General features: G+C 40.7%; 1 protein-coding gene across 1 annotated transcript in view; it reads left to right on the top strand.

The window, feature by feature from the left end:
- Window positions 1-19,985, top strand: part of VWC2 (von Willebrand factor C domain containing 2) — a 52,791-nt gene that overhangs the window by 2,922 nt on the left and 29,884 nt on the right. The window contains exon 2 of the mRNA XM_085305477.1: window positions 4,741-4,870. Coding sequence (XP_085161603.1) covers window positions 4,741-4,870 — 130 coding nt within the window. The remainder of the gene's footprint in view (window positions 1-4,740; window positions 4,871-19,985) is intronic.

Below are 19,985 nucleotides of genomic sequence, written 5' to 3'. Positions count from 1 at the left end.
TGTCTGTCTGCATCCTGACTCTTTGTGGGGAAGAGTGTCAGGCATCATTGAAGGGGGGGGGGGAGAAAAAAAGAAAAGATGAGCTCCGAACTTTTAGATGAAATTATCTGTACAGATCATTATGTGTAAATGTGCATGGAAGTCTGAGGTTTTGCTTTTGTAAAATTCACGTACAGCCTGATATGCCAAAAAATGTCCATAACAGGAACAAGTGCTTATTTGGAAGCTGGGTTTACCAGGTAGAGGGAGGTTTGATATTTCTTCTTTGACTTGTAGTTCTTCCTGCAGCCTGTGTGTGCATCATTTTAAAACAGTGTCATTTAAAAATGCAGGCTGACTTATAAAGTAACAGTCTTGGAAGGGCCATAAGTCATTTCCAGAGCTGTGTGAAAATGTAACTGSAAGTGGCCAGCAACTAATTTTATCRTTTGCAAAAACTCTAAAAATTTTTTTTTTGTGGAATCTCTAGCATATCAAAACATKTATTTAGTTCTGAGTAACACACAGAAATCTGGAAGTCAACAGACCCAACTGGATTTCAAAATGCCTGTGATACTGCGAAGGCAAAAATAAAAATAAGGTTGATATATTTATTTCTTGGCAGCTTAGCCTTGTTCACGTGCTTCTGAGAGGCRAAAGTGGAAAGAAAATAGTGCTAGAAATGCCAGTGCAATAGCAAATCAGCTTGGGATTATGATTTTTTTTTAAAAYATAGTCTTTTTTCAAGGCTTGAGAAATCAAATATAAATTGTGTGGGTTTTTTTATTTATGGATTAATTTTTATTTTTAATTAGTGTTTGCCATGTGACAAGTAGAAAGAGAAGACTAAAATTATACTTTGCACCATAACGTCAACCACTGTAAATTACTTGTCACATCTTAATTATGGCAGTTTACATTAGTTGTCGGCCAAACCGAGCTGTAGCTTTTTCCATGCACTGCTAGTGGGAAATCTACCTGTTCACATTTCTKCATTTGCTTTTTTACCACACCTGCAGCTCCATGGTGAAACATCTATACATCTGCTCATAAACTTCCCTTTAAACCATTCTAAAGAAGCTGTGGTTTTGCCATCTGTACGCCATTTTCTGCAGGTTTTATGGCTGCATGATTTTATGGTGAATACTTAAGGCTTTGGTGCCTCTCCTTGGCTTTGCTCAGTATTTGCATAGACAGAACTACCACTGCCCTGCAGCTGATAATTTCAGGTGTTGGCCTCTCATGGTTTAACAGAGCCGTGGTATCGTTAGGCTTTAGAAGAGAGGTTGGTAGGTCTTAGCCTTTCCAGTCCAGCCTGGCTCTACCAAACTTGCAAGGTGAGAGTTGTGCTAGAGTGGTCCTTCCCCAAATGAACCCATGGGATGTTCAAYGTGTTGCCTGGCCTTCAGGAGCAGAGGAGAGGGAAATGAAGCACCAAAGGCATGTTTTCATTCTGATTTGTTTAACTGCTCTTATATATACGCTGCCTTCTTGTCCCTTTAGTGATGATTAGGCGTCCAAATACTAAGGTGCTGTTAACGTGAGGAAAGAAGTGGTGTTTTTCTACAGTTCCTGCTGCAGCTTGATGATCTATTAAAATCAATGAGTTATCTTTTAGTGCAAAAATGCCCAGATAAGGGTTGACACTGGTGCCATTTTAGCAACTACTGTGATTCACTTACATGCATGAAAAGAGCTTTATAAAAATAAGCACCTACAGAACTTACTYGATTTTACCACCATTGCTCGTATCAGTAGGTTGTGCATGTTGTCCCACTGACTTGCAGTAAACTACAAGAGTGCTCTCAGATGTAAAAAGTTGCATTGTAAAATTGGAGAAAAAAGTGGAGAAACGGTGGATTTTGGAGGATCAGAATCAGTTCTTTGGTTGTGGCACGTGCCTAGGAGGCGGTACTGCCATGGTCGGTGGCTTTCCCACGCATTTCCCATGGGCTCACATGTGGCATGGCCACACCAGGTGTAGCTCTGCATTGAACTATGTTCCTAGATGATGGGAGGAGGCACCTTGGGATGAAGAAGTGGTGGAGAACCACAAGCAGCTCTTCCTACAGCCAGCACAACCCCCTGAGGCAGTCTGGTCAGAGCAGAGCGTTTTTCTCACCCAGTAAGACAAAAACTGAACAAAACAGTGCCTGACAGATGACAGTGCTTCCTAAAGGTGCACTTTACAGGTGTACTCCCCTGGAAAACCCCACGCTCTGTTGCACAAGAGGAGTATCTGTGACCCTGCTACTGCAACATCGCATCGTATCACAGTGTACTCAGTTGGTGAAAGATGTAGACTTCAGGTTTGTGTGCTATATAAGAAGGAAATGCATCATGATGAATCATCATTATTAAATCAAAATTGATTAGTTGTCTCATTTCACAGGACTTTCAGTGCCTTTTTTATTATTTAAAGGCTTCTCATTCTAGGAATTTTAGGCTTCTGTCAAATTTGTAACTAGTAAACAAGCTACTTAATTAGAAGATGTTTAATTATTACAGATGAGAGATGTTATTCTTAACATCTGTGTGCTGTTTTGTGTCCTGATTTTCATTAGATATTCTAGTTTTACATCTCTTGTAATACCGAGCTGCACAGCCACTAAGTGGAGTTATGGGAGAGGSAATATCTGTTGTACTTAACTGAGCTTGTTATTGCATTTTTTCAAGTAATGGCAACAAGTATTGAAACCAACTGAAAGCAATAGATTTGCCTTGTTGAGCCTGATCKTTGGAATGAGGTCTAGTAGGACCTCATTGATCGAGTAGGATTCTTTAAAAAACAAACAAAGCCAAAAGGGCATGTTTTCATAATTCAGTAAGTGTTGTTTGTACATATAACTCCAGAGGAAAGGGTTCTTAATAGTGACTTGCAAGTAGTTAGGAGCTCCAGTTTGCTCAAGCACTCAAAATTTCACGTGCAGCTTCAGTGATTACCTGGAATATCTGAGTCTTTTGACTCTAAAAATTGGGCTGGAAATCTCCTTATCTGCTGTGACTGCAGCTCTGCAAGTGAACGTGGCAATTTATAAATAATTACAGGACAAAGTTGTCCCAAAGCCTGCCAGAAAGATCTGCAGTATTGGGCTGTATGTCTCCTTGTAGCATTTTATCATGTATGGGCTATTCTTATCCTAGGAAGAGAGTAAAATAAGAGAGAACTGGAAGTGACCAGCTAGCAAAGGAAATCTGAAATAAAGGAGTAACAAAAGCAGAAAGCAGCACAGCAAAGATCCTATCTAGGCTTTCTGAGCAGAGGGGACAGCAGGAGGAGATAACGAGTGCATAAGCAAAGGGCATTGCTGAAAGGTGGGAAGAGAAGTGGCAAAGCCCTGGTAAACACTTAGCTGGAGATAACACAGTCCAAGCAGCAGCACTTTTGAACTTCGATAGCAAGGAGGATGAGAGAGGCAAGCAACCAGAGCAAGACACCYGCAAATGATGTGCTAGACTGCCTAAGAAAGAGGGAGAAGGAACTAGTGAACCTGAAAGTTAGAGGTCTGAATGATTCTTCACTGAGAAGAAATTTTTCTGGATTAGGGGTTATTCTCTTATGCTTTTGGAGAAATACAGAAAATGGCTTGTCTGGCATCAGCTGGAATCTGCCATGGCAACAGGTCCGTGAAATAAATGGTTATTCCAAAACCCAGAATCTGCACAGATGATAAATTTAGAGGATTGCTAGCAATAAGATTGAACCACACTTTCTTCCTCTGCTCTGAGCATGAATACCAGTGTGTGYTTAGAGCGTAGTGATGAGTCTTACAGTAGAGCATTTATCCATCTTTACCCCTTTTGCTTCCYTCTCCCTCCACCTCCTTGTGTGGTGCAAAGCCACCAGAGATGCATCGTGCAGGGCCTAAGCATGAGCACTGAAGACAACAACTGGAACTGGACATGTAGCAAATACAGACCTTTCCTAAATCCTAAATAGGGCCTTGATTCTGTTTTGTTTGAAATTAATTTTGTAGGAGTAAGTTGGTTAAGTAATTATCATGGTACTGCTGTTCTACAGAGCTTTTCTAAACCACTAAAATTACAGTGGAATATTGCTCCTGTTTTTATTGCTTCATCCTTGTTCTTTAGATTTCAATTTCTTTTCTGAAAAGTTTCAAATAATTTTTTAAAAAAACAATCAAATACTGCTAGCTTACAGAAATACCGGAGTTCACAGGAACTTTTTCCAGACTTGCCTAAGAAAATGATCATTTTCAATAAAATGCGGCGGCTTGCAACCAAAAAGTTTTCAAAGCTGGAAAAATAGCAATACAGACTTCCATTAAAAAAGTTTCACACTTAACATAGAAAACTTCTCCTATTTTTGACGCAAGATTCAATTGCTGGRTTAATTTTTGAACCTCTAATAGATCAAAGATACCTATTCCAATATATTAAACCAAGTTGAGGTTAAATTATGAACTTGTTTTGTTGGAATTTCACTGTTATGGGGTAGGGAGGCTTTTAATTGATTTACATAAAAATCTGAAGTGTTCTTGTTCCCCAAATCCCTTTCACGTTTGCATGTGGGACACAGATTCAGAGCAGCAGCTGTGGCTTATTCTGCTGTCGTGCTCCAACTTTGCAGGAGCAGCCTCCCCCTCTGCATTATTCAAAACACAGAAAACATTTGTTYTAGAAGAGGAGGGGAAAGAAAAGAGATAAAGGAGAGGACAGTGGAGATGGGAAGTTAGAGACTGCATAGTTTAGGAGAGTATTAAGTGGAAGAATTAAAAGATGAATGGATTTGTGTTTCAGGTTTCTCCTTGTGAGAAATGTCGCTGTGAAGCCAATGGCGAAGTGCTGTGCACTGTGTCAGCTTGTCCCCAGACTGAATGTGTGGATCCAGTATATGAACCCGATCAGTGTTGTCCCATCTGCAAAAATGGTGAGTGATTGCTGCAAAATCAAAAGGGGCTTTCTTGCTGAGAGATCCAAATTGTGCTGTTCCCTTCCCCAAAATAATTGTTTCCTTTTTCCTCCAGTGGAGATGGAAGGGAGCTTGGGGTGCGGGGGCACTGGGGTATCTTCCCAGTGTGAGGAGTGGACTTGATTATGACCTGCAAGGATTTTTGCTACCCAGGGATCACGTAGTTTCTGGCTATAAATTCCACCTAAACTCACTGCGGGTGTGTTTTATATGGCCCACACTGGAAGAAACGCAGGCTCTTCATGTTATTCATCTTTCAACATGAGCCGTGAAAACTACTTTTGTTCTTCCTTCTTATTTCTTCCCTTTTCAGAAATTCTTCTCTTTTTTTTTCCTGAGGCAAATCAAATGTACCTTATTGAGCTCATTTAATTTTCATAACTAAATGAATTAAATTCCCAAGTTTAATTGAATATTTTTCGTAACTAAATTAGACAAAGTCTCTCTACTCCCAGCAAGGGCTTGCATTAGATCAAAGTCTTGGTCTATTTAGAAGAAAAAATTACATGACACACTAGCTCATCACTTATAAAGAAGAAATGATAATTTATTAATAGAAATGAAAGATGCAAAATCTCAAATGAAATTATATTTAAAATGGAAAAAGACATTTAAAATTATTCAAATAATTTCCAACCATGTATTATTTCTCTAGAATAGGTAGGTTCCATTACATTAGTTAAAACAAACTGATTAAAATTGTGGAAGAGCTGGGGGAGGAGGGAGTGTACAGCATATGCTTTCCACAAATTCAATAGGAGATGATAAGGGATAGCTAATTGCATTGGAGGAGTTTCATTTGTATGGATATAAAAGTAATTGCTTCGCATGCCTTAATTGGTTGTTAGGACCCTGGAGGAATTTGTTYTCGGCTGTACAGCTTAAAGGCGCTCTGCTTTTGGAGATGAAGTTGGGCCTTTTCGGAGGCGTTTAGGGACAGTTGCTGAGACGGGCAGGATTTGGGAGTCGGTGGTGTGATTACTAGCCTGTTCAGAGGGTCCTTTAACGTTGGTTGTCCCCAGGAGCCTCCTGGCACACTCGTGGGGACATTTTCTTCCCGTGTGCACCGTGCTCTGCTGCAGCTCCCCAGGATGGGGCGACTCGCAGCACGAGAGGAGTCTCAGGGACTGAGTTACAAGCATAGTGCATTAAGCCGGCACTTCTACCGGCTTTCCCACTGAATTTCTCCAGAGGTGTTAACGCTGTTGGAGCAATATTGACTTTCTCATGAGTTTGCGTTCTCCCACGAACAGCAGCACAACACACTGGTGGCCACCCTCCAGCGGTAGCTTGCCTTTGAATTAAGCTCCTACGACAGCGTGGGGTCTTGACTGGGCTGCTCTCACACAGTCCCTGACTTGTTTCCCAGAGATGGGACCTGTTTCAAAAATCTTGCACAAGCATGCTTTAGTTGCAACCAGGCTGCTCACTCTCAGAGCACAGAAGCTGAATTCCTTGAGGTCTGCCTGAAAGAAAAGGGCTTTCTTGCCCTCGACATCTGAATCCCCAATATTAATTGCATATTGCTTTGGTACACTGGCATCACTGACCCAGTTTCCAGCAAAGGTGACCAGAGCTGACTGTTTGCAGTGAGCTGTCCTGTYACTTCTGTGCATGTCAGAGAACCAAGAGTGGTTTTCCTTGTTAGCTTTTAGACAAGAAAAAAAAAAGCCATTAAGAAGAACAAACAAAAACAGGGTAGTTCAAAAGAGGCTGGGCTTTTCTGGTTCAGCAGTTTTAATGCAGTATCATAAATACATTCCCAAAGAATCTGGGGAACTGATTTAAAAATATTAGGCTATTTGCTTTCAGAACTTATTTTAAATATGGAATGTGTACCTCTTGCAAAGAATTTCAGTGAGATGGTGAATGTTTTCAATTAGATTGGAGCAAAGGCCTCTTGAGAAGGCAAACCTTGCGTGCTTTGCCTTGGCATATTCAAGCCTACTGTGAATGTGAGTTGAGGAAACAAACATAATATGCTTAAAGGTTGATCATAGCAGTGATGAAAGCAACGGCATCATGTTACACGTCCTAAGCTCTTTTGGTTTAGTATGTGGAGCTTAGCCACAAAATTTGATGGTGGAAAAGGTGGAGCCAGCTTTGTGGGGAACCATGGAAAACACATGAATGAGAGGAATGTTTTTGTGCTTTGCATCCTGCCATTTGTGTTGAAATTACCTGTCCTCTGAGTGACAAGAGAAGGAGAGGTGGGAGCTGAAGTTGGRTTCTGTATATTTACTAGAATTTGTGCTTTAAAAATGCACAAAATCAAAACTCAAATCTGCCTTTGGAGAGCTGCTTAAATAAGAGGAGCTCTATCCTGATCTCCTTCCTACTTTACAGTACTGATAGTGCAGTTACTTATTCACAACAGTTTCAGGAAGCTCAAAATTGRGCACAAACATTAGTATTGTGCAGACTAGTGAGGGAAGAGTAAAGATAGTAGGCACAGGATTCCCTTTTCATGAGAAAAAAAGTTGGGCATTTGTTGCTACTGATTCATTCGGGGGGGGGGTCAATATTGAAAGTGAATTATCTCTGTGAATTAAATTAGCTTGGTTGTCTGTTCCACTTCTCTTTTCAGTTTAGGAGCTCTAGTTGGCATGTACAGCTGAATATTGCTTTTGCTTGAAGCACACTGCCTCTGAGAAGGCAGTGGGATTGAGCATGACCGTGCTCTTACAGGTATAGTTGTAGGAGGATTAAATTAAACCAATAGCCCAAATAGAGCCTGGAGGCGAAGGCATGCTTGCTAGACCAAAAAACAWTTTGCTCTAAGGTCCCCCAGAAATTTGGTTCCATTATATGGCTGAAAGATAGCCCCAAATGTGAAGTGGATCTTAGTGTCTTCTCAGCTGATRCTTAGTGATTAGCTGCTTGTGTGTTACAGCGTTATTTTTGAGTCTGCAGCAGGCGGAGTTGAAAGTCYCCTATCTTTGAAGGCCCCAGTAGCTCCCACCTGGTGCTCAGAGCTTCGTCGTGTACAATATGACTGCTGATGCCCAGCAGCCCATACCCATTCTCAAGCCTGTAAACACGTGTTAGGGAGGGGAGGCTGGCTGCTTTCACTGAGGGTGCAAAAGGGGATGTGGTCATCTTAGGTGGGATGAGTCAGAGCCTCATTTCATATTTAGGTTCATATTTATGACTGAAACACTGCATCACTAGGGTGTGAAATTCTTGTAGCCAGTAAGGTGCAGGTCTGCTGGATTATTTTGAGCAGGCAGAGTCAGCAGCGGATGCTTTGTTTTCCCTTATCGCAAGGTTGGATAAGCTGAAATCTACTTTGGTTCCTGCATGTGAAATTTTCTGTGTGTTTAAGCATAAGATGACTTGCGAGAATGCCTCTGAATGGCAGGTGAGGAGCTCCTTGCGTGTGAAGATGCTCTCAGGGTTAGGGGAAAGGTGATTAAAAAAAAAAAAAAAAGAAAAGAAAAGTAGGTCCAGGCAGTACTGTTGCCCCTGTCCTTGTTCAAAATCAGGATGGAGAGAGGATGTGGTAGACTGAGGGATCTCCCATGCCTTGCTTAGGCAGCTGCACCTCAACACCTCTCARTTGAGCTGGGTCTTTGCTGTTCACTGCAGCCTCAACTTTGCTCGAGCACCTTGGAGCATCTGACCTATAAAATGTGATGTCCTTCTGTGATATGTTTAAATAAAATATATTATTCCCTCAGCTGTGTATGGCTTGGTCTCAACRTTGGAGGATATGTTGTCCTGGTAGAGGTTGAGGCAGGGCTATTGCAAACATCAGGAATTTCGTTGCTCTGAGATTTAAATAAGTCGTGCTTTTGATTCTCCTCTGCCTCTCTCTCCTTTTGTTTTAAATACTGGTTTCAGTCATTCTTTAGCCAGCAATTAACACATGACAAAGAAGAYGCAGAAGTTTTAAAGTCTAAGAGTGGTTCTTTAAGCTATGTTAAGCAAGGTATCAAACCAGGTGGTCACAGCAGTCCCTTCTAGATGTAAAATATGGGAACTGTTACGTGATTTGGAAGTCMGGTTTGTGAGATTGAAACAGAATATCGTTTTGACAAATTAATTTTCATTAAAAAAAATCTAATCGAAAAGCTATCATTTAAGACTAATCCCAGTGCCACCCATATTGTATGTACCAACATGATTTGCTCATTCTGATCTACAGTTCAGACATATTTAAATATGTACAGAGGACAATATTGGTTCCATGATCTTATGTGCAAGAGCCACTTAGCAAAAGGTGCACAGACTTCCTGCTTTAATTGGCTGTACTTATCAAAATGATTTATACTAGCAGACTCTTAACCAGGAAATATTAATGCTTCACTATGAAAAACACCATTAAAGTTGCATAAACAGCTGTATGTGATTAAAATTACCTAGTGACTGTGCAGATAGGTGAAAAGCTGTAGCAGATGTTTTGGCAGCTACTTACTGCAAACACGGAAATATCAGACTTGCTCCTTTTGCCCAGTGGCTGTAATGGCTGTTTAGTGGTTTCCAAATCTGATAGGTGAAGTCGATAAACTCTTAATAGTAATTTTTGTTGTTGATTTGCTGTTAACAATGTAGAAAGCAAGTTCAGTCGTCTTAATTCAAGGAACCGCTTTAGCCCTACTCCATCTCTTCRCTGCCCTCTGTCATTTGTCGTTTACTCTGGGAAAGCTGGTGGCTAAATGAGGTACCTGGGCTTCCACTGCAGAACTCAGAGCCGTTTTGTTTTGTKCCTTTTTTTTTTCCTCCTCAGATCAGAACCTGTTTTAATGTACATGGCTTACCACCCTGAAGTGGGCTGAGCAAAAATTTGTCCCAAACTACGTAGGCCCACCTGTTTCCAACTTACACAGATGTGCATGCATGCACACTCGTAGGAGATCCAGAGATGAGTCTTTTCATGCTGAACTGCCTTGGTAGCTCTGTGTTTTAATTCCCTCCAAATGTATTTGTTTAGTGCATATGTTAGTCGACATCATGGTTATCTCACGATGGGAAGCTATCAGAGGGGTCTGGCTGAAGACATGGCAAAATTATCTGGTCACCCTGGGCCTAAATCAGAATGAAGAATTCCCCCCGACCCCTCCAAACCAAGAAATCACAGTGTTTTTAGTGTGTGKGGGGGTCTTCTGTCAAAAGGCAGAAGTGTCTGTCCCTGAGGATCCTGTCATTCTGCTTGAACACAAAAGGACAACCAGAATGCTTAAAATAGTGTTTAATATTTAAAGTAGCGGTTTTATACTTAGGTACGAGGAGGTACAGTATAGAAGAGCCTATTAAAATGTAAAATCCTATAGACTTCCCAGCTTTCATTCTGCCATATTTTCTCATTACTGGTTACTTCAGTGAGTCCAAGAAATTTTCTTCTGCAGTCAAGTTTTTTCCTCTTACCTGATACTATGGGTTTAGCTTGTGTGTTAGGGCTAAATGCTGCCATGTCGCTCACTCCCGTGGCAGCTGCCTGGGGGGTAGGGGAGAAATCCTTTCACTCCACTCTGGCTTGAAGCAAAAGAGATGAAAATGTGCAGTGCCAGTGGAATTGCAGTGCCAATCCTAGGTGCAGATAAAAAAACGAGGTGGAGGAAAATGAATAACTTTTCTCACAATTTTTATGTTACCAAAGAAAAAGAAGAAGAAGAAGAAAAAAAAAAAAGGTCCGATGTATCTTGTGTTACTTGCCACAGCCATTTCACATACCTGCTATACCATGTAGTCCTGTGAGCTGCTCCTGGTTCAGACAGGAAAGTGCCTTTATGCTAATGTCCACCACRGTATTGCAGTAAACTCTGTGCTGTTGCTTGATTTGTCTTCCCTAATAACTGCACATTTTACATAGAGACCCATTTAGGGATTTGCTTGCTTTCTAGGGAAGGAGCTAGCATCTGTTTCTCAAAATGAAGCTATCAGTTTCTTCAATGAAAAATTTCTTTTTAAAAAAAAAAAAAGAAAGAAAGAATTTTCTGAAGTTTGGATTGCACTTTTATGTAAACTGAGTTTACACTGTGCCTCCCTCCATACAGTGCCTCCAGTACTTTTTCTTTGCCATTTGAAGAAAGTTCAGAAATTTAGTATTAAGGGAGTTGGCCGTTTTCCCACAGTCAGTCCTATTCTCTATGCTATTCGTTAGAGAAAGTTCTCTCAGTATTAATTGCTCCCTTCTTTTGCTCTTGGACATCTATTTGGATTTTGTGTATGTTACTAATAGAAAATGTGCAAAAAGTTCGGAAGGGGTGTGTGATTCCAAGGTATGAAAAATCTGTGTGCATCTTATGGTAAGCCATATCCTTGGAATAAAATTACGTATCAGTAGGATGCTGCTTTGCTTGATTAAATTACGGTCTCGTCGATCCTGAAACTGTCTCTTGCTCAAGATCTAGCTACGATAGCTTAATGTATTTATTACTTGACATTAGCTGATTCCAGTAGCTGTCTGTGTGAGCTGTCAGTTGTATKCTTGGCACATAATCCTGTTTGTACATAGAAGCTATAGCAGTGATCGGGGTCTTTAGGTGCAATAACAACACAAGTAATAGTAGAAGTWCATGTCTGATAAGTATTCTGCAGTGTGATTAAAGGGAACAATGGAGAAAGACATAAACTATATATATATATTGGCTTTTGTATTCTTTTGTCATCTTCATTGCTATTTTATTACGTTAAATCAAGCATCCAGGAATTTGCCTGGCTTTTAGGGGAGAAGGAGGCTTATAGGTAAGTGTTGCAGTATACATTAATGTATTGGCAGTGCAGCCCTCTGATAAGAAGTGATACACTTGCGATCTCGTTGTACTTCTAAGTGCAGTGTAATTTTCTGTGCTTCTTTTCCTCAGGAAGCTAKGGAAGAAGTGAGATGATTCAGGTGACTTGCTGACCGCTTGCTTTAGACTGAAGTTTCCAAACTTCGCTGCTCAGCACTTTGCTGCTGTGTGGCTCGYGCTCTGCAGCCGGGATGCAATATTCATGCAGTGCAGCGCTGCTAATGCGAATTCTGGCTAATCTCGCTGTAACTTCTCCTACTTTGGGATTTCTTAGCTCACTGAAGGAGCCGCGAAAGCTTGCTTGTGACGGCCATCTCGGAAGTTTTCTTCCTGTGCTGTTCAAACTGTATTTGTGCGTGAGGTACAGATCTGATAGACTAACAAAACGTAGTCCCTTTCCTGATGTTAACTGGAGCAGGACCTGACTTGTATGCCTGCATGTATATCTGGGAAGGGCTTATGCGGGAACAGGTGCTTAGGGGGGAGGCTAAAAGTTGCTAGTATTTTTATTAATATTTGTAAAACTGCAGTGTTTATTAATGCTTTTCTTGTTGCTTTCCCTATAAATGTCTTCCTGTTTCAAATTACTGAACTGGGGACCCGCCCCCCCCAGTATGGTTTGTGAGGTTAGAGTCCTGCATTAAGTCCCTGGTGATTCACCTTTGCCCAGCAGGTCAAACACCCTTCTCAGCTGGAGTCTCAAGCGCTTTCCTAATTGAAGACCTTGATTTTTAGGTTGGAAGCAGCCTTCACTTTGTGAACTTTTGGATCGCTTCCACGAGAGTAATTATCCATGCAGCTTTGCTTCCTCAAGCATGTTCAGTTGTACAGCTGTGATTTGAAACAAAAAAAAGCAACAATTTTTAAATAAATCCTTACCTTCACCAGCATAGTTATCAAAATGATTAGCGTGCCAAAGATGATAGACAACTAAAAACGTTGATGGTTATTTTTGTCTTGGAAAACCCTCTAGTGTTTTCTTGCTGCCTACGCTGGTGCTATTTAAATTTTCATTAGAGGAAGGACTTCCTACTGAAAAAAATCACTTTCTTCCAAATGTTCCATTTTTTATGCTGACTCTACAGCACTCTCAGTCCTTTTCTACGTGACTGGTCCTTGGATGGGAGCAAGTTCAGATCGATTAAAGGTTCCATGCCTAAATCCAACTTCCCCAGCAGCCTTGGGGATAATCGGTATTTTCCTCCTCTAGAACCCTATTCTCCATTTCTTCCCACACTTGCAACATTTTGCCATTTGCTGGCTAGCGGCCACCTTTTTTGATGTCCTTGCAAGCAGCCCCTTTATAAGTCACTCTCTATTCAGCAGCCGAGGGGCAGGGAAGGCGTATTTTCACTGCATGCTCACCCAATGTGTACGACTGTTTTTTTTTTTTCTTCTTTTCCAGTGGAATTTGTCAGGGGAGGCAGCAACAAGGAAACAGAACAAACAGAATGCAAAATACGATTTGATGAATAGCATTGAATAAAGAACATTTATATCCAAGCAATTCCTTCTAGACCTCCTGTGCTTGAAATACTTGCTCRCAATACATAATGTCCCTTTTCAAAGGAGGTTCCACAAGACTGTGATGCTAATTTGTTTTTCTCAGGAAAAGGTAGAGATAYTGCTACTTATGCTCCAAAATAGTTCCCATTCCTTTTTCATACTATCGTCTRAAACCCTTGGTCTAAACGCCTCACAACTTTTGACTTCAAAATGGAAATCATTGCTTAAATTTGGCAATCTTGGGGGAGGTAAGCAGTTAGTAAGTCCAATTAAAGATAGAATAGGAAGAGGGAGTAGTGGCTGTTAATGATGTCTTACAAAGCCAAGTAACAAGACAACAGAATGGTTAATGGTATTCAGCATAACCTTGTATCAGGCAGGGAAAGAAATCGCTTGAATATTTTGATGACCTCTCTTAAGAKTTCTGCCAAGCAGTTTTGGTTAAACATAACTATGAAATGCTTTATGTAAACATCTGTCAGGCTTCATTAAGATAGGTTTGCATTTATTAGAAGTATGCTATTATAGACAGACTGGTTCCTCCCTCCTGATTTGTATGATGTTCTGTGGTTGCTGAACACTCAGCAAAAGGAGGTTGCAGAAGTACAGAGAAGAGCAGCAAAAAAGGCCCAAGCATTCCTGAATACTCTCCTGTGAGAAAAGAGTAGGTCTCTAGTTTGGACAACACATAGATTAAAACCCATATGATAAAGTATTTTATTGGGGAAAAAAAGGGAAGGACAGTGATAGGATAGTACCAATAAAAAACCTCCCCACAGTCATGAAGGGAGAATGAAAGAAAATCAAAGGGCTTTACAGATAATAAGGTTTTTAGTACACCATATAATTAACCCATGTAACACACTGACAAGAGAGTACTGAAACATTTTCCTGGGATTAAATAAATACCAGATATTTGATAGGAGGAATAAAATATCAGCCTTAATCTAACTACAGTGAAAATACTTGAAGGATATCAGCCTACATGCTGCAGAGTCTAGAGTCTAGAAGAAACTTGCATATAGGATTTTTTTTTTTGCATTAGCAGAACATTAACATCGTATTTCAGACTATCCATATCTTAGCATTTTCATTTTGAACTGTCTCTTTTTAAAGTACTTTGCAGAAAAATGATTAAGCTACCTTGCCTTCAGCCCAGCCAGATAAATCCTTGAAGTATATGTATGTTCTTGTTAAGGCAAAAAACATATTTAATTAAGAAATGTTTACTATAGGAGGAATTCTTTTCCCATGTACCTATTGTATTTTCATTTTGAGGTGTGCTGAGACACAGCACTACCATGTAAAATAACACTTTCAAGTTACTCAATACCTGCAAATGACAGAAAAAAAAAATGATGAAGATACCATTTGGCACATTCTGCTTTCAACTATTCTATCAAGCTTTATTTAAATAACCTAAAGAGAGGTCACCCATAGATTGCTTGTGTATTAACTGTCCGTGCTATCTGACATTGCTGTGATTGGTTAAAAGGGCCTCTGTAGCCGTAGTTTTTGCATGTTTAAAATGATCAGCTGAAGGATTAATTAAAATAAGAGGCCTAATAAGCAAATAAATCACACCAGTTTATGGAGTTATTTGTTATGTCAATGCAATGGAGAAATGTGCCGCCGCACAGTGGAAAGCTAATCGTTTTCCTGCCATGGCAGCTTGCTACCCTGATATATTGCTAATGAACGGATTAGATGGTGGTTTGGCAGCCACCAGCACGTGAATGATTGTCTTGAGGACCAGCTCGCTCTGATGCTGAGGTCTAAGCTAGGCTCTGATTATGATCACTTACAGGTAACTTTGCGCCCATTATTTAGCCTCTCTCCCTCTTTCTCTCTTTCCACATGTATTTATTTCTGGTTACACCTGTATGTCCATAAGCACTCACATATACAGCTGAAATAAGTAAGAAAATCTCATTGCCTAGATCATAGCCTCGACGTTAAATCAAAACACAAAGTTGTGCTCTGATTTGCATGTTTGAACAAGGTACATCTTCCTTCTCGTCTGGCTGCCCTGCTTCGTCAAGATCAGGTAAGCTGCTGAAACGCAGAAGAGCCCCAAGGTCCCAGGGCTCGGGGTGGCACGGTTTGCATGCTCATCGCCGAGTCCGGTGCAGGATCGTGGTGCTGTGTGTGCACGCCTGCAGCGGTGACCAGCAGCCACCCTCTCGGTGTTCTTGCTGGCTTCAGCAGAGAAGTTTCACCTGTTGTGCAGTCTCCTGGTGGACARCTGGCAGTACATGAAAATCTCCCTTAACACAAGTTATGTTAGTGTAAATGAAATACATAGATTGCAAAATTCAGGTGAATGAAAAGGCAGTCTTCATAGTTTCAGGTGTCATAAAGTGCACCCACGTTTACCCAGCATTGGACTTTGTTCCAAAGGTCCTTCTCACCCTTTGAGGTCCAGCTGGTGAGTTTCTGGCCTCCTGGTAAAGCATCCAGGTTGTAGGTAGCCCCAGTGTCTGTAGGTCACGCTCTTGGAAGAAAATCTGTCCAAGGGATGTGTTTTCCTWTCCATAGCCCGAGTCCATCTTTAGTTCCCTAGGAAAGAGGTTTGACCTCACGTGCGTACTCTAAAGGTCTTGCTGAMGTCTTGACTGAAGGGATCAGTGGGATTTCCTTGCACAGAAGGGGCAAAGTAATACTTCATTCAAGCAAAAAGAGGTTGGCAGCTTCGACTGCCAAAACCAGGACTGGGTTAATGGAGYGTATGGGAAGGGATGAGTGTGTGTGTGTGTGTACGTGTGCACATATACACATACGTATTTGTGTGTATGTATATATATGTGTGTGTGTATATGTACACACTCATACATACGTAATTATTTTTATATATATAAAAAGCATGCTGCAGGGGCTCACCAAGCAGCATGCCCAGGGAAAGCACTTCCCGCTTGAAACTCCCCCTTGAAAGGCTACCCTGCAGTGGTTGGTGGCCATCACCCTCTCACTCCCCCCGCAAGAAGTGTAAAGATAGTAACAAGGGTTTGGTGTTGGAGCGGCAGCTGGGGCTTCCTCACTGCTTCCTTGGGAGCAGAGGTTCCCCAGCTGATTCTAGCATGCTAATCCTCGCACCTGCATTATATTTAAATGGATGCATGGGCCAAATAGCTACCCCCTTGAGTGCACAGACCATTCCATCCTCTTTTTGTAGAGAAAGCTGCAGAGGAACCGTACCAAGAACTACAAAATTACTATTGCTACAGGGTGCTGGAGGTGAAGAGATTGCTCTGCTGCCCTGAGTTTTGATATTACAGTCCTGGAGATAACAGTCAATGTTTTGTATGTCTGCCTGCAGATTTGAGCAGATGTAATGAGCAGAAAAATGTCACACATTAATTATGCTTAGTTTACATTATCACATATCTTCTAAAATTATAGGGCTGAAATCTGTTACTTGTACATTCTATTTTGTTGCCTTTTTTAATAAATKAAAACAGTGGTTTGGATGTAGTCATAATATTTGTATAGACTGTGGTGCATCACCCATAGTTCACAGACAACCACAAGTAATGTACACGAGTTGGAGGTTCACCTTTAATGCATATTCTTTGAAGTGGGAATAGCTATGAATTTGGAGCTTCAAGAAAGAGCTCAGTAATTAAAGTATTGCTAAGAAGCATTCCCAAATGGGCAGCTCTATAAAAGGTAAATTCTCACCGATTGTCACTAGAGGTCAGTGTTAAAATAATTTTAAGGACAAAACTCTTCATACCAAACCATGGATTGTCTGTAAATTCAAGCTTTTGGTGACTGTGGCTTGCAGGCAGGACTTGCAGTTGTCACAGCCTGGCTGCAGTTCTGCATAAATGCAGAACATAGTCCTGACAGGTGGTAGTTAAACTTCTCTTTTAATATGTTTTTTTTCTGGAAGTCTAGCTTCAAGTTAGAAAAACTTTGTAGAGGTTTTACTCCTGTGAATTYTGATTTTGCGGGATGTGATAGTAGTGGCCTGGCTGTGTTGAAAGAAGTTGGAAGATTTGGTATCTTACAGCAAGTAGGGACACTGCTGCCAGGAAAGGAGGAGTGCAATGATGGGAGCATGGAAGATGTGTAAAATGAGTAAAAAAAAATGAGACTGAATAGATGGGTTGAGTCATTACATACATTTTTGTAATCCCTTTTGTTTTGATGGARTGACTGCTGATTTACCTCTAGGTARATRGCTATTATCTTTTTCCCTTCCTTTCTTGTTTGCTCTTTTAATTAAAAARTAGAGTTGTTTTCTAAATTCATGAATTAGTTCATTAATAGAGATCTAACTGGATAGCAGTTAAATCATTTTTAGCTGGGGGTTTGGTAACAAAGTTAGCTGTCGATACTGGTTTGCTTCTGTTGTCATTTGCTGCGTTTTACGCCTTGGTAGCTGRGTGGGTAGGTGGTGGTGTCCATGTATGTGCGTACGTGTTGTTTGCACATGGAGTGGAAATCATAACATTTCCTCAGCCAACCCTTGGTTCTAACCTTGACAGAGGTCACTTCTTTCATCTTTTAATATCCCAGCCAAAATAATAATAATAATAATWATTATTATTATWATWATTATAATAATAATAAAAAGGCCCTACATAAAAGCCAGAGCTTTCTGAAAGTTAAACTTAACTGAGTATTTAATTTTTAATGCGTGTTGTATTAAAATAATGACTTACTTTTGATGCCTGATTTTCTTGTGGAAGTAACTTAGCTACAAATCTTAACTAATAAGATGCAAGAATATCTTTATGCAAGAGTAATGTATGGCCAAGTGGAGCTACATGTCTATGTTGGGGTGTGTAATGTGTTTGTAGGCTGTGCTCATACAAAGMTACTGGATAGTCTAAGTTTCTGTGGCCGAGCGGTCTCAGGCAGCCAAGGGTTCCCACAGTGAAGCTGCCAGTTGCTGCAGCTCGCTGAGCCAGCCCTAATCTCTGTGGGAACAGTGGGACTCTCGAGGAGTCGCTGTAATCCACTGCCTGTGAACTTCTTCCAGAGTTCCTCATCTTCAGCATGGTAGTATGTGGATTTTTTTCATGCTTTGCAATAGTTGGAACCGTATCTAATCCTCTCCATTTTGGGCTATATTGGTGAGGAGAGGAATTATGTGACATGAAAATGCTTGGAAAATAACAGTATAGTCTTGTATAAAAGTGATTCTTCATCAGTATGAGATTGAAGCTTGTAGTACATGTCCAGGAAGGAAGAACAGACTTCATGGGGGAAGGAAGGAAAGCTCCTGCTGGTTTCAGAAAGCCCGTAGTGTCTCCTGAGGCCTTTATAACTCTCAGCTAACGAACCTGTTTTCAAACAGAAAATTATTTGGTTATATTTTCCTTTGTAATTCTGGATAAAACAGCATTATTAAAATGGGTGTCATGCCTTCCATTTATGGAAAGTGAAATGATGGCATTTGCATTTTGTGCTGTCTCAAAGCCTTGACTTCCCCAAAATTGTTTTACTGTGACAAACCAGCCTCAGTGATAATTAAAGAGAGAATAATTTAGCATAAATGCATATACATAAGTGCTTTCAACATTTTCATAGAAAGACAGCTGAGCAGTTCCCAGCAGCGAGTGCTTGGTGTTATTTTCGGTAAAGAAAATTCAAGAAGCACTTAAGAATACCCAAGACCCAGTGATCCCTGCCCTCAGAAGATGCATCCACAGAAATACCAAGCTATTGGATGCATTTCTGTGGATTCCTTAGGAGTTTGGTAAGGTGACAGACTAACTCAGTCCCCTGCTATTTCTGGGTATTTTTTTAAGGAAGGTCAGTGGTCAGTCTGAGCCTAATTATTCTGTCTGGTGAGCATGCTTTATGGCACACAGGTTTCTTTCCAYAAAGAAATTATGTGGTTAGCAATTTGTTTACTCAGCTCCAAGTCCTCAGCTGAAAGGAGAGGTATCTGCTGGCAGCTGCATTGCCCAACGGGAGCCTTGGCTCTGGTTCTGGAAAAGGCCTTGAGTTTGCATCTCCAGCTTTATGGGGAAAGCTTCCTCTAGTGCTCTGCTGCTGTGACTCTAATTTCATCCTGTTTTTCATATTTCTTCTTTTAACTTTCTCAGAGGATTGCTACAGGCTCTTAATAGATGTGTTGATTCGGAACTTCGTTTCAACTTTCAAGATATTTCTTACACTTTTCTGGTATCTGTGAAACGCTAGGGCGGTTCTTCAGTAGCACTGTCAGGTGTCCAAACCAGGACAAGGTCTCTAGGTCTTTTGCAGCATCGTGTAACTAGTCTTGTCTTTAAGTCTTTATACAGACCTCCGTGAGCACAGTAAGTCRTCAGCTCACAGTAGCTGCGTACAGTAGTCCACCCATACAGCGCCTCTGCAAAGCATTTCAGTACCGGTGGACTGAAATGCCAGTCTGTGGTCATGCACGTGCAGTTTGTGGCCATTTATGGAAATGAACATGTTAACTCTGGGATTACTTATTAGCATACAAAGTGCTAAAGCCCATTCCTTSCTTCCTAGGGCATACTTCAAAATTAATATGGATTACAGGCAGTCAGTGTATTTAAACTTCCACTGAGACAATGTGCAAAACTCAAATCTTCTGAGACATCATTATTAATTGAAGCTACTCATTCATATGCAATTAGATATATATTTTAAAACATCTATTTCCATGCTTTGTAATCCTATTTCAGAGAGCTCTGAAAAGAATGTAATATAATTCTTGCTGTAAAATGTTTTAGATAAACTTATGAATTCAGCCAAAGCAACATGTCCTTTATCTAAGCTAAGCTCTTTCATTAGTGGCTCTTGACAAAACAGTGCTATGTAAAAGGTGACAGTCAAACTGATAAAAATCCAATTTTCTTTGTTTAACTAGA

The sequence above is a fragment of the Rhea americana genome, unplaced genomic scaffold (genome assembly GCF_003343005.1).
Source record: "Rhea americana isolate MKP2758 unplaced genomic scaffold, rheAme1 scaffold_220, whole genome shotgun sequence".
Lineage (NCBI taxonomy): Eukaryota > Metazoa > Chordata > Aves > Rheiformes > Rheidae > Rhea > Rhea americana.
Note: the sequence above shows the minus strand (reverse complement) of the source record. Positions and strands in the feature narration are given on the sequence as shown.